Source organism: Schistocerca nitens, chromosome 11 (assembly GCF_023898315.1).
Source record: "Schistocerca nitens isolate TAMUIC-IGC-003100 chromosome 11, iqSchNite1.1, whole genome shotgun sequence".
Classification (NCBI taxonomy): Eukaryota; Metazoa; Arthropoda; class Insecta; order Orthoptera; family Acrididae; genus Schistocerca; species Schistocerca nitens.
Window position 1 is genome coordinate 104427490 of NC_064624.1, and position 23050 is coordinate 104450539.

General features: G+C 43.3%; 1 protein-coding gene across 1 annotated transcript in view; it reads left to right on the forward strand.

Moving 5' to 3' along the window:
* The window catches only part of LOC126212884 (zinc finger protein 729-like), a 74650-nt gene that overhangs the window by 32215 nt on the left and 19385 nt on the right, over window positions 1-23050 (forward strand). Inside the window, exon 3 of the mRNA XM_049940385.1 lies at window positions 9154-9246. Coding sequence (XP_049796342.1) covers window positions 9154-9246 — 93 coding nt within the window. The remainder of the gene's footprint in view (window positions 1-9153; window positions 9247-23050) is intronic.

The following is a 23050-nucleotide window of genomic DNA, read 5'->3' on the forward strand; positions in this document are numbered from 1 at the left end:
TATGCTAACTAGACTGCTGGTAACAACTTGGAACTCAAGACTGTTTCCTTCCACTAATTCCGTGCAAATTTTACAACTGCTCACCTTGATGCCCATTGATTCCTGTACATTGGTACATGAAGCCTGCCTGGTCTTTCTAACTCTAATGTTCCTTTGTTTTTCCTCTTAAAAATCAGATGACCAACAGTTAACTTGGAAAGCTATAGAAGAGTTGAAATGTCCCTGTTGGTTTTGATACTCAGGTGACACCCAATGACTAGTCCTCTTTTGAAGACACTGATCTCTTCTGATCAACCCATTCTGATGATACTACCTATCTACTGACAAATCAGTACTCCCTACCGTCTTTCATATTGGCAAATCCACTTTCTGTGACAACCAGTGGTCAGTTCCACATTCCATAATAAATTCTGGATACTTTAAGTCTTTGCATTTTCACTAATAGTACCCAGCGTAGGAAAATAAGATCAACTTGGGTGAATATTAAATTTATATCTGGATATACACAGTCAGAAAATCGAAAAGAAGATAACTGAACTGTGTGAAATAATATATTGCAGAATACCACAGAAAATTGTGTGAACTGATAAGAACTGAGGCGGTCTCCACAGAATTGGCAAAGGAGAAACTTACGAAAAGTACTGAGAAGAAGGGCAGGATGGTAGGACTCATGTTAAGACATTGGGGAGTAACTTCCTTGATATCAGAGACAGCTGTAGACGACAAAACTTCAGGGGAAGACAGAGGTAGGAATACATCCATCAAATAATTCAGGACATTGAATTTGATACAAATACAGAAGAGGACAAAAAATACAAATATTAATGTTACCCATGTCAAACAGGATCTACACTCCTGGAAATTGAAATAAGAACACCGTGAATTCATTGTCCCAGGAAGGGGAAACTTTATTGAGACATTCCTGGGGTCAGATACATCACATGATCACACTGACAGAACCACAGGCACATAGACACAGGCAACAGAGCATGCACAATGTCGGCACTAGTACAGTGTATATCCACCTTTCGCAGCAATGCAGGCTGCTATTCTCCCATGGAGACGATCGTAGAGATGCTGGATGTAGTCCTGTGGAACGGCTTGCCATGCCATTTCCACCTGGCGCCTCAGTTGGACCAGCGTTCGTGCTGGACGTGCAGACCACGTGAGACGACGCTTCATCCAGTCCCAAACATGCTCAATGGGGGACAGATCCGGAGATCTTGCTCGCCAGGGTAGTTGACTTACACCTTCTAGAGCACGTTGGGTGGCACGGGATACATGCGGACGTGCATTGTCCTGTTGGAACAGCAAGTTCCCTTGCCGGTCTAGGAATGGTAGAACGATGGGTTCGATGACGGTTTGGATGTACCGTGCACTATTCAGTGTCCCCTCGACGATCACCAGTGGTGTACGGCGAGTGTGGATCGCTCCCCACACCATGATGCCGGGTGTTGGCCCTGTGTGCCTCGGTCGTATGCAGTCCTGATTGTGGCGCTCACCTGCACGGTGCCAAACACGCATACGACCATCATTGGCACCAAGGCAGAAGCGACTCTCATCGCTGAAGACGACACGTCTCCATTCGTCCCTCCATTCACGCCTGTCGCGACACCACTGGGGGCGGGCTGCACGATGTTGGGGCGTGAGCGGAAGACGGCCTAACGGTGTGCGGGACCGTAGCCCAGCTTCATGGAGACGGTTGCGAATGGTCCTCGCCGATACCCCGGGAGCAACAGTGTCCCTAATTTGCTGGGAAGTGGCGGTGCGGTCCCCTACGGCACTGCGTAGGATCCTACGGTCTTGGCGTACATCCGTGCGTTGCTGCGGTCCGGTCCCAGCTCGACGGGCACGTGCACCTTCCGCCGACCACTGGCGACAACATCGATGTACTATGGAGACCTCACGCCCCACGTGTTGAGCAATTCGGCGGTACGTCCACCCGGCCTCCCGCATGCCCACTATACGCCCTCACTCAAAGTCCGTCAACTGCACATACGGTTCACGTCCACGCTGTCGCGGCATGCTACCAGTGTTGAAGGCTGCGATGGAGCTCCGTATGCCACGGCAAACTGGCTGACACTGACGGCGGCGGTGCACAAATGCTGCGCAGCTAGCGCCATTCGACAGCCAACACCGCGGTTCCTGGTTTGTCCGCTGTGCCGTGCGTGTGATCATTGTTTGTACAGCCCTCTCGCAGTGTCCGGAGCAAGTATGGTGGGTCTGACACACCGGTGTCAATGTGTTCTTTTTTCCATTTCCAGGAGTGTATAAATGAAGTACAGTTAATTGTTATGTTTGTTATGTAGCGCATAGCAGAAAATCATGATACAGTGTCATGAGAGAGGCTCAAAACAGTTAGGTAATTTATTTATTTACTTTTTTCCTTGAGAAGCATGTGTCATAGGTCCATTTCCAAAGGACACAGTAAGAAGAGTTGGAAATTGTAACATTTATTCTAATATATGCCTCGCAAAATGACTGCGATGGCGAAACCAGAGTCTGTAGAACCCATTAAAGATGCTTTCCAACACTTGTTCTTCCCAAGCACTTGAACTACACAAAAACATCTGAAATCTTTAGATGTTTTTATAGTTGTATCTCTCTTGTTGGGAAGTGGGAAATATTTGTAATGGTGCCAGAAGCACACTCTATAATATACAATAAAGTGGCTTGCATGGTTAAGATGTAACTTGAATGACTGGTCTCAGGGATGGGCATGTGGCATAATTTGTTGTAGGCAGGGATATAGTCTGTAAATTACATATTTAGTATGAGACACATCTTGGAGATGTTCCGGGAATTGAAATAACCCATGTCTCCAATATTTGTAGATTTTACAAGAGTGGACAGTAATCAGACATCATTCACTCAACAGTGTGAGGGAGTGTTGGAAATCAAGGAAGGTAGTGTACTTAGTGAGAGGGTGGTAAGAAACAACGGTAAGGTGATACAGTAGAACCTAACTAATGTGACCTCAGATCGTTCAATTCCCCACTTAGTCTGACCATGCCATTTCTGGTTTTTGTGTGCATACCCCGTCTATCACTACAGTTAGTTCTGTGATGTGGATCAGTAGGCAGGTGACCATTGATAGATGCAGTAGTTCGATCAGTTTTAGTATGAAATAACTTGTTTCTAACCTGATCAGTAAGTGTTACTTTGAATTCATTTTATAAATTAGTGACCATGTTCTTTTTACATATCAAAGTATGTAAAATTAAATTATAGGATCAACTAAACGTAAACATGTGATGCTGTCTTTAGCAGAGAAACTGATAGGATTTAGAAGGTTTGCTATAGAAGTGTCTCTTTAAAAAAAACTGCAAATGAGGGGATGACAAAACAACAGTTAAAGAATGGGAAAAAATAGAAAAATTCATGGAAGTGACACAGTGATGATTGATGAGAAGAGAGAACTGAAAATAAGTAAGACTTTGAAGAACACCAAAAGTGAAATTCTAGGTGATGCTTTGTGGGTATAGTTTGAGCAGGAGAGAAGAAAACAAAACACTGTTGTGTGGACTAATTGTAAAAGAAAATACCGGGTGATCAAAAAGTCAGTATAAATTTGATAACTTAATAAACCACAGAATGATGTAGGTAGAGAGGTAAAAATTGATACACATGGTTGGAATGACATGGGGTTTTCTTAGAACAAAAACAAAAAAAAAGTTCACAAAATGTCTGACAGATGGCGCTGGACAGCAATAAGTCTGTGACAATCATGTATACAAGGAGCTGTAATGAGAGAGAGAATCAGATGCACCAGCAGTCGCAGCACATTGATGTTACCTGAAAAGGCGCATTTAGTGAAGCCGTATTATCAGAATGGGGAATGTGCTTGTTCAGCGTTAAGGTCCTATCGCTATAGGAAGGGGATTCAAACGGGTAAAGGTCTGTTGACAAATGCAGCTGTGGCGAGAATGATTTCGAAGTTCGAATCCACAGGTTGTTTAGTCGATAGACCCCGTAGTGGCCAACCGAGGACAAGGCGTAATGCTGCTGAGACAGTTCAGAAAGAACTGGAGACTGTAGAGGGTTCGTCTATGTACGGGGAAGTCAGCGCTCGTGCAGTCGCACCAGCATTCCATACACTACTGTTTGGTTGGCACTTAGGCGTACCCTCTGATGCTATCTGTAGAAAAGCCATCAGCGTCATTAACTGTTACCTGGCGTTTTAGTGAAGTGGAGGGCATTTGTGGTGTGGGCATTTCAAAAGATGGCGGAAGATGACGATTGGTTGAGTAACGTGTTGTGGACTGACGAAGCTCATTTCACGATCCGAGGGTCTGTCAACGCCCACAACTGCAGAATTTGGGCTACCGAAAATCCTAGAATTGTCGTGGAAACTCCATTGCACGACGAGAAAGTCACAGTATTGGTTGGATTTACCACATCTACCGTTATCGGGCCTTTTTTCTTTGAGGAAATGCGTGATTCTGGTTTTGTAAGTACTACCATGATGGGTGAGAGGTACGCCGATATGTTACAGAATCGCATCATCCCCAGCCTGGCTGATAAACACCCGCTGGAATGTACGATGTTTATGCAGGCTGACGCTCCACCTGATATTGCTAGATGCGTGAAGATCTCTTGCGCGTGTTGTTTGGTGATTATCGTGTGCTCAGCTGCCACTTTCATCATGCTTGGCCTCCCAGGTCCCCAGACCTCAATCCGTGCGATTATTGGCTTTGGGGTTACCGGAAGTCGCAAGTGTATCATGATCGACTGACATCTCGAGGGATGCTGAAAGACAACATCTGACACCAATGCCTCGCCATAACTCCGGACATGCCTTACAGTGCTGCTAACAACATTATTCCTCGACTACAGCTATTGTTGAGGAATGATGGTGGACATATTGAGCATTTCCTGTAAAGATCGTCATCTTTGCTTTGTCTTACTTTGCTATGCTAATTATTGCTATTCTGATCAGATGAAGCGCCATCTGTTGGACATTTTTTGAACTTTTGTAATTTTTTTTGGTCCTAATAAAACCCCATGTCATTCCAAGTGTGTGTGTCAATTTGTACCTATCTATCTACATTATTCCATGATTTATTCAGTTTTCAAATTTATACTGACTTTTTGATCACCCGGTATATTGATTTTGTATGAAAGATTAGGAGGAAATATTGGAAATGCAAAGTCTGTAACAGTCTGTAACTGTAACATCAGTGGAATGGCATTCGAAATGTAATTATTTTTGGTATGAAACTATCTGCTGACAAAACAGCTGTCAATGAATTTGTTCCAAAATTTGAAAAATTTATTAAACATCAAAAGCTGATACCTTGCTAAATGTATTACATTGATGAGTGTGGCTTAAACTACAAAATGCTCCCTACAAGATCTGTTGCTGCACAAAATGAGTCTGTAATACATGAAAAACTTGCCAAAGACAGAATAACTATTGATCTCTGTAGTAATGCTAATGGAAGCCACAAAATGCCATTGTTTGTAATTGGAAGAGGAAAAAAAAACCAAGGGCACTCAAGAACAGTGATATGGCATCACTACCTGTATATCATTGTAACCAAAAGTCAGCATGGATGGAATACAGCCTCTCTAAGAAAAGGTTTTATGATTAGTTTATCCCTACCATTACAGAATGAAAAAAATTAAAAAAATACCTCCCTGAACATGTTAGATTGATACTTGACAATGTGACATCTCATCCACATGAAGATGAATGTGAAAAAGAAGTAGTAAAACTTTATTTCTACCTGACAGTTTAACATACCTAATCCAACTCGTGGACGAGGGTGTCACTGAGTGGCTGAAGAGGTGATATCATTGAAAATTCACTGCATCAATTTTAGAAAGGATGATACAACAAGGTAGCAGCTTGTTTAAAGCTATGAAATCAATACATGCAAAAGATTTAAACTGTACAATTTCCAAAGCTTGGGAGGAAATACTGGCATCAACACTTGAAAAATCTTGGCAAAAAATGAATGAAAGAAACAAGTGAAGAGAATTAAGATGAAACAGCACGTGCAACAAGTGATGAAAGTCAATAGGTAGAAACACCAGCAGTTCTTAGAGATTTGCAGTCTTTACAACCATATGTTGAGGTCACTAATCTGAGTGGATCAGTACAGCTGAAGTTGACTGCACAACAGAAGAAGAATTAACTGATGACAAAATGATTGATACTGCAATTCAAGCAACTGATGAGAATGAGGAAGATGGTGAAGACAATGAACGTGCAGCTTGGTTCAGCTCAATAATCATATACAGGTGCTAGAAAAGCACGTAATATAGCTCTTCAATATATCTCACATTTTGTGGATTAGGAAATGGCAGAGCAGTGCAGCAAAATCAAGCTTGTCATCTGCTGAGCAAAAGAACATTACAGACTTTTTCATCCTGCTAAAGAACACAACATTTTTTGTCATATGAGTTCTCATGTTGTAATCAGTTAAGTGGAAATTAGTTGTGTGTCAGTGCAGTACTGTAATAAGGTATGTGCAGTTGTTAAACTGCAAGAATAAAAGGAAGCCAACCAGTTGCAATAAATGATGGGTTTCAAATAATCTTTAAATCTGTCTTCTTCATGAGGACAAAAAACATCAGAATAATATTTCATTCAGTAAAAGCTGTCTCCACATTCTGTCTGTATTGGCAATGGCCAGTATATCCCACACACTTAAAATAAGACCATATTAGTTGCTACATGCAGACCCTACTGCTAGTTACTAATGTGGTGTGTTGTTTAAGCTCTTGATTCTAGGGCCCTTAATCTTTACATATGGATATGCAAACTGTTGCTGATACATGTAATGTAGAGACAGCTTTTACTGAATGAATTACTAATGTGTAGTTTGTTTGTTCTTCTGAAAAAGATGGGTTTAAATCTGTCAAAACCAGGGTAAAGGTTATTTGAAATCCACCATTTATTGCAGCAGTTTGGCTGTGGTTTATCCCTGCTGTTCTGTAACCATTGCTGTTGTGCAGCCATGTTCAAAATAATTCAAGTTGTTAAATTTTCATTCATGGTAACACTATCTTACTGTACAATACAGATGTATTTTAGACTGTACGTAAGATTTTTTAGTGTATCTGCATTCTCTTTGTGTTTTGCTTCTGTTTTAACAGTGAACACTATTTCAGACAGCACTTCCAGTAGAAAATTAAAGTTGTACTAAGATGTCATGGGTCAGTAAAAGGGTTCCTATGATAAACAACCTTTTTTTGCATTCTGACCATGTTACTGGTCTGTAGCGGACAGATTGTCGAGGTAATACTTAAAATATTTATAATGAAAAGTTTTGCCGGCCGCGGTGGTCTAGCAGTTTTGGCGCTCAGTCCGGAACCGCGCGACTGCTACGGTCGCAGGTTCGAATCCTGCCTCGGGCATGGATGTGTGTGATGTCCTTAGGTTAGTTAGGTTTAAGTAGTTCTAAGTTCTAGGGGACTGATGACCACAGATGTTAAGTCCCATAGTGCTCAGAGCCATTTGAACCATTTTTTTGAAAAGTTCCAGTGCATGCACAGGTTGATGACAAGCTTATGTTGCTTGTCCAAGAATATTCATCATATTAATTAATAAATTAGAAGAAACAGCAAAGGTGGTAACTTTACTGGCAAATACAGGGACTGAACAAAGGTCAATTTTATACAGCCATGGCAAAGTCCAGAGATGGGATGATGGTAATAGTGAGGTTTGTAGTCAATAGGACAGATGGAGCTGACCTGGACAGTAATCTTGAGAAAACATACCTAATAGTTCTTTGATTCTTTCGAGAGGTCTAGTGCAGACTGCTTCACTGCAAGCTGAGAATTTTATTTTTGAGACTAGGGAAATTTTTAAATACGGGTGCAACATACAGCTGCATATAAAACAATGGAGCATTAGTATGAGGGTTGCCCAGAAAGTAATGTACTGCAATTTTTTCTTTATTGAACAGAATGAGGATTATGCACACAAGAGAATGGTATTTTATCTACACACCCTATTTTTCCACGTAATCTCCATCCCATTCTAAGGCCTCCTCCAGCATGAGACAAGGGCCTCGGTGCCCTGTCGGTATCAATCCTTGTCCTGATGGTGGATCCAGTGCTTCACTGTGTGACTCGCCACCTCATTGTCCTCAAAGTGCTCAGTCGTAATGTGTTTGTCCTCACAAATGAAATCAGCCCACTACAACATGTCAGGTGTGACAGTTGTTGTCTCCCGACAGCTGCAATTCGTGGAGCTCCACCAAACCGCCTTCTGACAACCTCACTCTTCATGCCCAGCTACTAACTGTACTTTTGTCTACAGCAGTGAGCAATTCAATGAAGGCACGCTGCTTGTAATGTACATCACCTACAGATGCCATTTTGAAACTGTCTGATGGAAGTGATGGAACTTTGGCGTGCTCACTCAGGAGACTTCAGATTATGCATACGTAATGTTTTGCATATGTAGCATACATTTTGGCTGAGAAAGAAAATGTGGTGCATTACTTTCTGGATAACCCTCGTTCATCCACAACCTTGCAAGTACAACAACAATTGACATCACACGCTATCCCAGAAAAACTGAAATCAAGGCATATAATGCAGTTACATTCCCAGTGTTGATTTATACAACTGAATCCTAGAGTCTTAAACCCAGATGATGATGAAGCTTGAGCTCTAAATCTCCAGTATCTTTGGTCCAGTGGAAGGTTCTGGTGATGTCTGGACAGAAGGAGAAATCAATGGAAACAGCTGAAATGACAATGTAATGTTGTCAGAAAATAAGTCTTGTAAGCCGAAATACATTCGACCCAGAGCTGTGAGCATGAGAATTGGTTAATTTTGCAAACTCGGAAAGCACTTAGTAGGTGAGTTCATTAAATATGGAACAAAAGTTGTAGTAAATAATGAGGTGATGGAGGCAGCAAACTATTAGGTCAGCACATAAAGGTAAAGATCAGTAAGTGCTGTAAAGTATGCTGCATAGCAAAAAGAACTGGATCTTTGTAGTGCAGTTTAGCACAAGTTGAAACCATGGGAATGTGTGTTGGTATAAAAGCGGCTCAATAAATTATGTTTCTAAATGTATTTGAGCATAAGTGATCAGAATCTCAGAAAAATGGATGAGATTCACAAGAAAGAAATATTGAGATACATATCAGGAGAGCAGCTTTAATTGAGAGATTATTTCCATTTTTTCAGGTTCTTGAAGATCCAGAGGGGAACTCCTGCCCCATGGACTTTATCAAAGAGGATCCTGAAGCAAATTTGCATGTGGATGAAACTGAGAATATTGTAAGCATTCACATCTCTGATTTATTGCATATAGAGTGAGGAAAAATGCGTTTGGTTGTTTAATGTAAAGGATGTATTGCAGGGGATTAGGCGTATATTGAGAGTTTTCTTGGACTAAGTGCCCTTAATAATTTTCCACTATTCTTGTACTATTAAACTTGACTTGGATTGTGATCTATTATTTGCTGACAGTTATGAGTAGAATCTGAACAGGACTTTTAACAATATGTGTAAATCTATTCTCAGCGACCCTTTTTGGTACCAAACTTTTTATATAATGCATATGTGATGGATGCCTTGCATTCACACTTAGTAGAAGTATAAATTCTGATGGTGTACGCTGTTTATGAAATATTCCTATTTTCAATAACTTCTTATTAATGCAACTGTGAAGAATACAATGGACTTTTTTACCTTTTCAGTGAATCTTCGATATATGTAAGTTTATGCCAAGATTGTTAATGGGTGGGAAATTTGTTAAACGTTATAATATTTGTGTGTGCTAAATCATCCTTGATACTTCAGTTTCAACACATTGTACTTGCGCATATATGCGAACTGTTGAATGACTAAATTAGTTTGCCAATACTTGTCACAAAGATAGTTGATAATTTCTTTAATCATAAAGTTTATAAAGAATTTTATATTTTCTCAAAAATATTTAAATTCCTAAATGAGATTTGGGTGAGTTAATGTGAGATGAGTCTTAATTTCTGCCGTAAAAGAATATGAGTCATGTTGAGGGGTTCAGCAGATCTATGTGCCACTGAATCTCAAAATATTGTATATAGAATGTGTGGATCAGATGTGTGTTGAGCTAGTTACACAGCAAAAAATAATTTATTTTGTTCTGAAAGAATATTTTCTTTTGATTCTCTGTGGACCATTATGATGAATGACCCAGACTATGATTTAAAATGTCATGCGTTACCAATAAATGATGGAAGCATTCAAGAAAAAATTATTTTGCATAAAGAAAAGGCATGAAAGGATTAGCAGGGCCTCTTAATTAGTTAAGAAATTTATTTGCTTCATTGTAGAAATGACTGACTCATTTAAGACTATTCAATATTATCATTTAAAATAATTGGTACAGGTAGCATGGTTATAGTCTAGCACTGAAAATGCATAGGGGTAAAAAAGATTTGAGTCGTTAAGGGTCAATTGTATCACATGGGAAATTTGTTTGACTGAAGAGTCCACTACTCAGTATGTTAATATTTTCTTTTCTAAATGACTAATATTGCATTCAGACACTTGTCTGAACAAAATTAAATATAATCCATGAAAGAAATTTGGTTTTACATTGTATTTCAGCCAGAAAATTAAAGGTTCCATATAGATTATGAAAAGTACCTTGCACCACACAAGAATGTACGGATTCTAAAAATTCCAAGAATTTATTGGAATTAAAAACCTGCCATTAAAATTAAAATTCATGAAGAATGAAATACTTCAGCCATTCAATAACTTACCTAAAACTTGAAATGTTGCCCAGATAAATTCACTGGCTCCTAGAATATATGAAGCACACAGAAGGGGAGGAAGAAACAAAATGAGACTTCACAGGTTTATGGTATGTCAAATTAGTTCAGTGATTATAGTATCAAATCAAATTTACAAAGAAATTGGTGATATGAGGCCACTTATCAGTATGATGATGTACTTTCTCTGGGCTGCATGCTTACACTGATTTGGTTGGAAAGAGTTCCATAAAGTGATTGCAGGTGCTCCTGAGGCAAGCTGACCCACAACTATTTTATGTAACTGGGTGTAGGTAATGTTGATACTGGTATTGGGAAAGAGTTGACATACAAGCTGGTTCCACTCTTCATGTATGGGGGACAGATTTGGGAATCTTTCTGGCCGCAGGAGTACCTCAGCATCAGACAAGCAGCCATAGAGGCTTGCCATATCTTGAGAATTGTCCTGTTGAAAAATAGTACCACTACACTGTCCTATGAGAAGTAATGCATGAGAGCACAGAACATTTCTGATGTACGAGGGTGGTTTGAAAAGTGCTCAAATCACCATGAGAGGTTAGCACTAGTGCAACGAGTAGTTCACGTGATATTCATTGGAGTGCTACCTGTAAACATGTGCTGTATCGGTGTTCTTGGAAGAGAGCTGTGGCAGTGATGTGGCTCTGTTGGTGTTCCCACATAGTGATTTGTGAAGATACAAAAAAATTGAGATTTGAGCAATGATTTAGTACTTCGTAAAGAAAGGTATGAAAGCAAAGGACATTCATGCCAATTTCCAGAATACATTGGGGGACTCTGCTCCTTCATATTCGACTGTTGCCAAGTGGACAGATGAATTTAAATTTGGTCAAGAGGATTTAGATGATAATCCGCTGTGGTTGGCTAAGATTTCCTCCAGAAATCATTGCAAAAGTGCACAAAATGGTCACGGAGGATCTGCCGATTGAAAGTGCGTGAAATTGCTCACGCTTGCCAGATGTCATCTGAAAGGGTATATCACATTTTAACTGAAGAATTATAAACGAAAAAATTATCTGCAAGATTGGTGCCACGACTGTTGATGCGTTCCCACATGTGCCATCACCATGACAAAATTACACGAACTAATGTATGAATTGTTGCCACACCCACCTTATTCACCCGATATGGCTCCGTCAGACTTTCATCTCTTCCCAAAACTGAAAATTTTTGTTGATGGACAAAGATTCACTTCAAATAAAGAATTGTTAGCCATAGTGGACAACTATTTTGCAGGCCTGGAGGCAACTCATTTTCGAGATGGGATCAAGGTACTGAAATATCGTTGGACCAAGTGCATTAATCTGCAAGGAGACTACATTGAAAAATAAAAAAAAGTTTGTCATGTAAGTATTTTTTTCTCTTCTGTTCCGAGAACTTTTCAAACCACCCTCGTACTTTTATGCCATCACAGACATGACCTGAAGTCACACATGATGGCTGTGCATGTAATGATGTCAGGAGTAACACTATTGTGCCAGTCAAAAACATTGGAAGAACGTGATCTCTTCCCAGGCATTCCAGCAGGCCGTGCTTCCCAGTCAAGGCAACACTTCAAAACCCAGTGATTTCTGTTGTGGTGTTAATGGCAGCCTACCCATAGTATAGTAATTTCCTAGTCCGGCTGCTGCTAGTTCCCGAACAGTGGTTCAGGATGACAGAATGTTACAGGGAGTCTATAACTTTTTCTCAGATGGTTGTGAAGAGACTAAAATGTGCTTTGTGTGTAATGCAGCGATCCTCCCTTGCAGTGGTGGTATGTGGTTGAACAGAACCTTCATGATGAGTATGCCTGCCCTCATATCTGAAAGCCCCACAAATCTGGATACTGCTGCACAACTGAATCAGCTGTCCAAATGGGCACCTGCAGTGAAACAGCTTCCTAATTCTCAGGTGCTGATAACACAGTCTCGCAAGCGTGTAAAACATCGTGGTTTCCTTTTACAGTGCACTCAACATCTGACACTGTTCACACTCCTTATGAGGAGTGTCTAAAAAGTATCCAAACTTTGATTTTCCTGCACAAAACAGAGATGATAGCACAGCACCACTGGACACAGTAAAGGAAGCGACCTTTATATGCATGCACGAATTTGGTCCCCGCCTTCCAGCGCGTCAGTTGCTGCCTGTCAGTTGCCGAGTGAGATGCTACACTACGTGTTCGTTGGATTACTGATTCTCTCAAAATGGTGGAAAGTGTTGAGCAAAGATACTGCATCAAATTTTGTCAATAGCTTAGTGATTCTCGAAGTGAAACAATTCGTAAGATTCAGCAGGTGTTCGGAGAAGATGCGATGGGTGTAACACAAATTAAGGAGTGGTTCAACCGATTCAAATATGGCCGCACATCAGCAGAGTGTGACCAGCATTCTGGCAGGCCTCAAACTGTTCGGAGTGCAGCTGTTGTTGAGAGGGTGTAAAATTTGGTGATGGCAGATCGTCGATTGACTGTGCGGGAGATTGTCCAAGAGGTTGGAGTGAGTAAAGATTCTGGACATGCAATTTTGCATGATTTGAACATGCACTGAGTGGCTGTGAAATTCGTGCCAAAGTTGTTGTCGCCGGAACAAAAAGACTTCAGTTTTGACATTGCGCAGGATCTTCTGGACACCACCAACACTGATACTGGGTTTCTGAACACCATGATAACTGGAGATGAGTCATGGGTGTACAGGTATGACCCAGAAACAAAAAGACAGCCATTGCAATGGAAGCATCCCGAGTCTTCAGGGCCAAAGAAAGTGCAGCAGGTGCGAAGCAAAATCAAGATGGTGCTGACTGCCTTCTTTGATGTCCGTGGAATTGTGCATCACAAATAGACACCGGAAGGACGAACAGTGACAAAGGATTACTATCATGATGTCCTCCATGATGCAGTTTGGCGCAAAAGACCAGATATGTGGCTGGTGAAAAACTGGCAACTGCATCACAACAGCTGCCCTGCACATTCATCCCACTTGATCCAAAATATCTTGGTCACAGCTGTTCACCAACCTCCCTACTCTCCAGACATAGCTCCTTGCGAATTTTAGTTGTTTCCAAAATTGAAGATGCCACTGAAAGGATGCCCTTTTGAGAGTAGAAAAGAGAGAATGAGTAACATGGCGACGGAGCTGAACACCATTCCAAAAGAAGACTTCCAGAGGTGTTTCCAGCAGTGGAAGGATTAGAGGGCTAAGTGTGTGCAAGCATAAGTGGCTTACTTTGAAGTGGATTAGAGTCCCAACCCCAACAGGTATCAGAAATATTTTTTCTGGCCAAAGGTCGGATACTTTTTATACAGGCCTCTTATATTATACTAGGCCTAGGGTGACCATTCTGTCTGTCTCACAGACAAATTTACATCAGTTACATACCTGCCAGTGGTGTGTGTGTATGTGTGTGTGTGTGTGTTTTTGTATGAAGTTATGTTGACACTTGACCACGTATTCTGGGTGTGTCATTTCTTTTCTCGGGCAGTGTATTAAAAACTGATCATACAACGTAGGCTTTCGTGGCCGGTACTGTCTTCACTTAAAACTTCCAGGCTGATAGGCCATGGTCTATGTATGAAGCTCTCCCCTGACATTTCCTCCGACTGCGGGAGATGTCCTCCGAGGTGAAGTCAGTGCTTTACCTCGGAGGATGTCTCCCGCAGTTGGAGACAAAATGTCAGGGGAGAGTTTTATACATAGACCACGGCTTATCAATCCGGAAGTTTTAAGTGAAAACTCAAATTCTGTTTGGCACTCTTTTGATTCTGTACAAGACCTATGCAAATACAGGGTGTAAATAAAGTCTGGGAACATTTCAGTTATTTGTTGCACAAGAACTAAACATTGTACAGATGTCATACATATTGCATTTTAAAGAGAAACTCTGAAAGTTTTTGTACAAATGTTCGATATGCGAACCATTAGTGACCTGGCAGGTGTCAATACGGTAATAGAATTCTTGCCATACCCATCCGAGCATGGCATTGTCAACTGTGGCAGTCGCTTGTTGTATTCTCTCCCAGAGCACATAAACCAAATCTTTGATGTGTCCCCACAGAAAAGAGTCACACGGAGTGAGATCTGGAGATCAGGGAGACCATTTCATGAAACAGCTGTCCCCTTCTCTAGCACAGCCGATCCATAGATGCGGCAGCTGTGTGTTCAGGAATCCACGAACTTCACGATGAAAATGGGGTGGAGCCCCATCCTGCTAAAAGATGAACGGAGAGTTTGATTGCATTTGAGGCATCAGCCATTGTTGCAACATATCCAAGTAGGAATATCCAGTGACTGTGCTCTCGGTGAAGAAGAATGGCCCATGCAGTTTTCAACGTGACAAGGCACAAAAAACATTTACCTTTGGGGAATCACGCTCAAATTCAATGTTGCAACTGCGAAAAAAACTCAAAACACTTGTCTTTGTCATTGAGTTTCTGCACTAGCTCCACATTTGAATGGTGTCATAGACAGCTTTTGTAGCAGGACTTTCCACACTGTCAATGGAGCCGTTTAGAGTTCCCAGGATGCATGATGCACCGATTTCCTTGGACTCCTTATGAATGTCTCTCGCACATGCTCTACAATCACTTCACTCACACTGGAACGTCCGCTTTTCTTTGCTGGGCAAAAGCAAACCGCCAGTGGTAAATGGCTTTCTTTGTTGGAAGCTTTGTACCATACTTGGTTCTAAACATCAGTTAAACAACTTGTAGCACACTTGTTTTTGTTGAACTCCAACACACAGAAAGCTCGCTCCACACCTGAACTCGCCATGTTTGCGACTAATGCTGAATATCGGCAAATTACTAAACTATGCTGTGGTGGTATACGTGAAAAAATATTTCAGGGTTTCTCTTTAAAATGACGTATGATATCTGTACAATGTTTGGTTCTTGTGCAATAAATAATTGAAAATGTTCTTGGACTTTGTGTACACCCTGTACTTAATGCAGTTTATGGTACTCTACAAAACTAAGCTATACATAAATTGTGAACATTGGAAAAATCAATGTTTTATTTTTACTTTTTTCAATTTTTGTGTTACTTTTTGCAATTAAAAATTAAGATAGTTGCAGGTCCCAGTTTTAAACAGATTGGTTTGTAGAATAACCATTGGTTCATTTGTTAGTCTTAAAACATATTCATGTTTGACAGAAGAATTGTCACTTTCACTTGGTGTTGTTCAAATGGCTCTAAGCACTATAGGACTTAACATGTGAGGTCATCAGTCCCCTAGACATAGAACGACTTAAACCTAACTAACCTAAGGACATCACACACATCCATGCCCAAGTCAGGATTCGAACCTGCCGCCGTAGCAGCAGCGCGGTTCCGGATTGAAGCGCCTAGAACCTCTCGGCCACAGCATCCGGCATTTGGTGTGCAAGTATGGATTTCAGAAATATCACTTTAACTTCTACACTTTCATTGCCACATTCACAGTTCCCATAGAAATTAGTTTTTAAACCTTTTTCATGTAAAATTTCTGTTGTGATAAACAGTATAGGAATTATCAGATCAACATTCACATCCTTGTAGTATGCCTTCTAGATGTCTCATCTGCCATATCTGGTTCTTCATAAGAATCAGTATACAATTTTGAATACGCAACAAATCTTTGAACGGTTGGCTCCCAAGTTGTGACTAGAATTGTACCTCTGCATGACTACTCTACAATTCACTCTTCGATGCCTGGCAGAGGGTTCTTCAAACCAACTTCAGACTATTTCTATACTGTTTCACTGTCTAACAGTGTGTGTGGAAAAATTAACTCTTAAATCTTAATGTAAGAGCTCTATGCCATGTAGTATGGTGACAACATTTTCATATTCAGAGTTGGAAGTTGATGATCAAAATTTCATTAAAACATCATACCACAATGAAAAATGCCTTTATTTTAATGGTTGCCAGCTCAAATTACTTGTCATACCCATGACACTCTGTCCCCTATTTACTGACGATACAAAAGGAGCTGCCCTTCTCAAGACTTTCTTAGTTTCCTCTGTCAGTCCTATCTGCTGAGGATCCCATGCAGCGCAGCAAGATTCCAGCTGAGGATGAACAAGCATAGAGTAGATAGTCTTTGTAGTGGACCTGTGGCATTTTGTAAGTGTTCTGCCAATAAAACACAGTCTTTGGTTTGCCTTCGCCACTAGATAGTGTATGTGATAATTCCAATTTAAGTGGTGTGTAGTTGTAATTCCTATGTATCTAGTTCATTTGTAAACTTAAATTTGTCTGATTTATTGTGTAACCAAAATTTCATGGAATTCTTTTCATCCTCAGCTGGATGACCTCACATTTTTCGTTATTCAGAGACAATTGCCACGTTGCACCATACAGATATGTGTGTCATTCTGAAATTGATTTTGATCTTCTAATGCCTTTACTAGATGGTAAATGACAGCAGATTGTCTCCTAAATCATTTATGTAGATTAGGAACCACAGAAGGCCTATAACAATTCCTTGGGGAATGATGGATATGACACCTGTTTTTCTTGAAGATTTCCTGTCAATTACTACATACTGTGACCTTTCTGACAGGAAATTATGAATCTGGTCTGTGTGCTACTTCACACTTATTGAGTTTGGATGAGGAAGGACTGGGTGAGTGGGCGTTGAACATTATTTGTTGCAATAACAGTGCTAAATGCCATTTATTTAAAAATACTGATTCACTTAAAATACAGTAACACATAAGATTCAAGACAATGTTTTTTACGTCTTAAAGATAACAGCAGCTACCTTAGTTGCCGCAAAATAAGATTATAGGAGCAGCTAGTTAAACTGTACAGTAAACCTCAGTAGCAGTAAAGCCTGAATAGTATACTAGTTAATCTCGGGAAGGTGCAAAAACAGATCAAACAGGAATTAATAATAATACTTTAAATCAGGCATCAAATATTGATAGCAAAAAATGCTTTAAATAATGAATTAAATCTTTAACAGTAGATGTCATAAAATCAGAAATAAAGTTTCCAGAGCAACTGTGGAAGTGCACGAGTCCAAACAGTATAGGCTCTGATGTCACTGTAAACTGAGACATCTCGTGCTACACTGCCTGAGCAACTCAGATTCCCCTCAGGGGGCTCAGCATTTAGTTGCTGGGTACGGGCTTTGCGATCCCGGGGTCCCTGAACTGGTGACTGGAAGCGCCACCAGTCCTCAATACCGTAAGCTCTGAGCGTGCTTCAATGCCCACCGTAAGGTGCGACGGTGGAACGTTGCAGGGTACAGAGCCCGGGGATCTTGGCTTTAACTGCGTGGGTCGTGAGGATGGTATAAACCTCTATAAAAAGAAACCTCAATCTCAAGGTGTGCTGCGCGCCGAGGAGACGAATGGCTGTTGAGGTAGAACTGTTGCTAGCGGGCGACCTCTGGGGAACCTGCCGCCCCCCAGTTGTATTAGGCTTACCCAGGCAAGCGGGGCTCTGTCTGGGTGGACATTCCTTTCCCTAGCTGCTCATGGGACCACCATGAAAAGAAATACGAATAGTGCACAAGCACAAGAAAGGAAAGTTCAATGTTTTAATGTATGACCCCCAATCGTTCCCTTCCCTGCCCACACCAGGGGAGGAACGGCGGTCTAAATTACCTGGTGAGACGTATTCTCCTCGATTTCTGGTTTGCAGCTGAACAGATGGGGACTCATTTCTGACCGTAAAGCCTCAGTTTTTTGTGGAAAATTTAGAGGACAAGTTTGGAGAAGCTGAGGGCATGTCTAAAATGAGGTCTGAAGCAGTCCTCATACAGACAGCATCCCCAGCACAGTCACGGCCATTGCTTGCTTGTGACAAACTCGGTGATGTTGCAGTCTCCATTACGCCTCATAAGAGCCTCAGTATGGTTCAAGGACTTATTTTTCGTCATGACCTGTTGTTGCAGTCTGACGACAAGCTCCGTGCAAATTTGGAACGCCGCGGTGTCCACTTTGTACGACTTGCCTTCAGGGAACCTAAAGATAGTAGGGTCGTCACCGGCACCTTCGTCTTGGCTTTCGAGGGTGACACCCTGCGCGCGAAGGTCAAGGTGATGATATATCGATGTGATGTTAAGCCTTACGTCCCTCCTCCCATGTGCTGCTATAAGTGCAGGAGGTTTGGGCATATGTCATTGAGATGTGACGCCAACTCTACCTGTCGGGATTGTGGACGTGTCTCCCACCCCAACGTCCCATGTTCACCACCTCCTGTTTGTGTCAACTGAAGACAGAAACATTCACCTTGCTCGTCAGACTGCGCGGTTTATCAAACAGAACGGAAGATTATGGAGTATAAGACCTTGGACAGGCTCACTTACACAGAGGCTAAATGCAAGTATGACCAACTTCACCCTGTGCCCATTTCATCGACGTATGCTGCAACAGCTTTGATGTCGCCATCCCTGGCGATGAGCCCCCAAGCTCAGCCGCTTTTTGTGGGCCCTCCAGCCCAGCCGTCTGTTCCTGCCCCCCTGGTAGTTGGGGGAACAGCCTCTTCCGTTGCTCCCCTGTTTTCAACATCGAGAGTAACAACCCCGCCTAACGTGGGAACTGCAGTCCCTACCTCTGAGCCGGAGAAGTGCCCAGCTCCTCCGGCTCCACTCGTGCGGAAGGGATCGCTTGGTGCCCTCCCTTCCACGGTTACTGCCCCTCCAGATGTCAGCCATTGGCTGAAAAAGCCACCACCTGAGAGCCGTAGGGCTTCCAGGCCTTCCTCGGTCCATGAGACTGGGTCGGAAAAGGCCACCCAGCCTGATAAACTGAAGGACAAATGGGACCCTACCAAAAAGAAGAAAAAGCAAAAAGAAAAGGACATAGAGACAGAAGAGTACACCACTGCACCTGAAGATGATGTGGAGCATCTAGCATCCACTCAGGAGCTAGATGTTGCTTGACCCGCAGCTCCTATGTCAGGCTACTTCACAATCGGTGGCTCCGAGTGCTTCTAAAGTGTGATCTATCTCTCCCCCTCCCCCCCCCCCCCCAGGTTCTTTCATGTCTTCACAGTCGGATACCATTATCCTTCAATGAAATTGCCATGGTTTTTTCCACCACCTTGCTGAGTGCTTTTGTACCGCTTCCCTGCCATTTGTCTGACCCTACAGGAAACCTGGTTTCCTGTTTGGCGGACCCCCTCCCTCTGTGGCTACTGGGGTTACTATAAGAACCGCGTAGAATACGACAGGGTGCCTGGCGATGTCTGTGTTTATGTTCTTGCCACTGTTCCTAGTGCCCCAGTGCCCCTTCACACGGCTCTCGAGGCTGTGGCTGTTAGAATCCGGGCAGGATTGGAGCTTACCATCTGTTCCCTCTACCTTCCCCCGGATGACGTTCTCCCTCTTGCTGACCTAGCTGCCTTGTTCACCGAGCTCCCCCCGCCATTCCTCCTTTTGGGGAACTTCAGTGCCCACCACCATTTATGGGGTGGGGCCCAGATCTCGCTCCAGGGTAGGAATGTTGAGGCTCTCTTGGCACAGCAGGACATTTGCCTCCTTAACACTGGTGCTCCCACATATTTTAGCTTGACTTATGGCACATACTCGGCCATTGACCTCTGTCTTAGTAGCCCAGGTCTTCTTCCATACCTCAGGTCCGCGACGACCTCTGTGGTAGCGACCACTTTCCTATCCTGGTTTCTCTTCTTCAATCCCATCCCCATGACCAGCTGCCATGATGGTCTCTTCGTGGAGCTGATTGGACAGCCTACACGTCAGCTACTTTGGCCATTGCTCCGCTTCCTCGTGACATTAATTTGGCAGTGAATGAGGTCACTAAGGCCATTGTTTCTGCTGCCGAGGCAACTGTCCCCTGTTCTTCAAGTACTCTAAGGCGTAAGTCAGTCCCTTGGTGGACACCAGAGATTGCAGAAATTATCCGGGACTGCCGGCGAGCCCTGCAATGACACCAGCATCATCCTTCTCTAATCTGGTTGCCTTTAAACGGCTGCGGGCCTGGGATGGGCAGTTAATCCTGCGGACTAAACAGGACTGCTGGGAATGATATGTTGGCACCATGGGTTCTCACACCTCCCCATCTCAGGTGTGGTCACGACGGGTTCGGCACATTTTTGGCTTTCACCCTCATGTGTCTGTCCCTTACCTTTCTCTTCGGGGTACACTTTGTACTGACCCAATCGCCATCGCCGAACATCTGGCAGAGTACTTCGCTCATAGTTCGGCGACAGCAGACTACAGCGCAGAATTCCGCGCCATTAAAGAGCAGGCTGAGGGTACGCAGTTGTTGTTTTGCACGCACCATTGGGAATGGTACAATGCCTTGTTTAGTGAATGGGAGTTCCAAAGTGCCCTTACAGCTTCTCCCAATACTTCTCCAGGTCCAGACCAAATTTACAACCAGTTTCTTCGCCATCTCTCGGCGCACTGTCAGGGTGAATTACTCGCCCTGTTTAACCACATCTGGATGGAGGGCTTTTTCCCAACTCGTTGGCAGGATAGCGTTACCATCCCAGTGCTGAAACATGGTGCAGATCCGTTGGTGGTTGATAGCTATCACCCTATCAGCCTTACCAACGTTATGTGCAAACTCCTGGAACGGTTGGTGAGTCAGAGTCTCATGTTGATTGTCAAAGCTCGGGGCCTCCTGGCCCAACATCAGGGGCGCTTCCATCAGGGCCGCTCAGCGACCGACAATTTAGTCTCGCTAGAGTCGGCTATTTGTACAGCTTTTACTCGGCGAGAACATCTATTTGCTGTTTTCTTTGATCTCCAGAAGGCGTACGATACCACCTGGCGCCATTACATCCTTGCTATGCTGCACGAATGGGGCTTACAGGGTCCACTTCAGATTTTTCTATGGAATTTTCTCTCCACTCGCTCCTTTCGGGTTAGAGTTGGCACTTATTTTTGCTCTGCTCATATTCAGAACGGTGTCCTGCAGGGCTCGGTTCTCAGTGTTCCCCTCTTTTTGTGGCGATTAATGGTCTTGCGGCTGCGGTGGGCTCATCGGTCTGTTCCTCTCTATATGCCGATGACTTTTGTCTTTGTTAAAATTCCCTAAGCATCAGTGTTCGCTGAACGGCAGCTGCAGGGAGCTATCCGTAAGGCACATTTTTGGGCATCCAACCATGGTTTTCAGTTCTCAGCCTCTAAGACCCAAGTGATGCATTTCTGTTGTTGTCGAACGGTCCACCTCCATCCAGAGCTCTACCTTGCCAATGAACTCCTTCATATTGAGGAGACGCGTCGCTTTCTTGGCATGCTGTTTGCTGCTCATCTCACTTGCACACCTCATCTTCGCAATCTTAAACAAACGGTACTGGTGGCACCTCAACATCCTTCGCTGCCTCAGCCACACCCTTTGGGGGGCTGCACGAACAACCCTCCTACAGCTGTATAAGGCCTTAGTCCAGTCCCATCTCGACTACGGGAGCGTGGTGTACGACTCAGCAGCACCTTCAACATTGCAGATCCTCGACCTGATTCTCCATTGTGGCGACAGACTGACGACGTGCCTTCCGCACTAGTCCCGTGACTAGCCTTCTTGTAGAAGCTGGAATCTCTGCCCTACGATTCCGCTGACATCATTTGCGTGCATCATACATCGCCCGCGTCCATGCCTTGCCCGACCACCCAAACTGCAGGCTCCTTTTTCCATCTTCTGCACTCCCCTCCTCATGACGGCAGCCTAGGTCAGGTCTTCCGATCGTGGTCCACGTTTGTTCCCTTCTCTCGTCACTCGAGTCCTTTCCCCTTCCTCCATCCGTCCGGCCCTCATCTTCTGCCCCTCCTTGGTCCCTCCTTCGCTTGCGGCTTTGCTTGGATTTGTCCTGCGACTCCAAGTCCTCCGTTCCACCTGCCAGTCTTCGTCAACAATTCATGGCTCTTCTTGCCTCATTTCGCAATGCAGATGTAGTCTGCACCGATGGTTCTGTGGTCGATGGACGCACTGGGTTTGCTTTCATTCACGGCGACTACGCTGAGCAGCATTCCCTGCCTTGCGGGAGCAGTGTTTTCACTACGGAGCTGGTTGCTCTTTATCATGCACTCACTCACCTTTCCTCCTGCCCTGGGGAGTCATTTGTCATATGCAGTGACTCCCTGAGTGGATTGCAAGCACTCGACCAGTGTTTTTCTTGGGACCCTTTGGTGCGCGGTATTCAAGATGCTGTTTTTGCTCTCGCCGAGTGTGGTCATTCAGTGACATTTATGTGGACCCCGGGCCACATTGGCATTCCAGGAAATGAACGTGTCGATCGGTTGGCCAAGCAGACCACCACTTCGCCACCCCTGGAGCTTCGTCTCATGGAAAGAGACCTCTGGTCAGCCCTACATCGCAAGGTCCGCGATGTCTGGAGCTCTGAATGGTCTGTCTTGAACATGCCAAATAA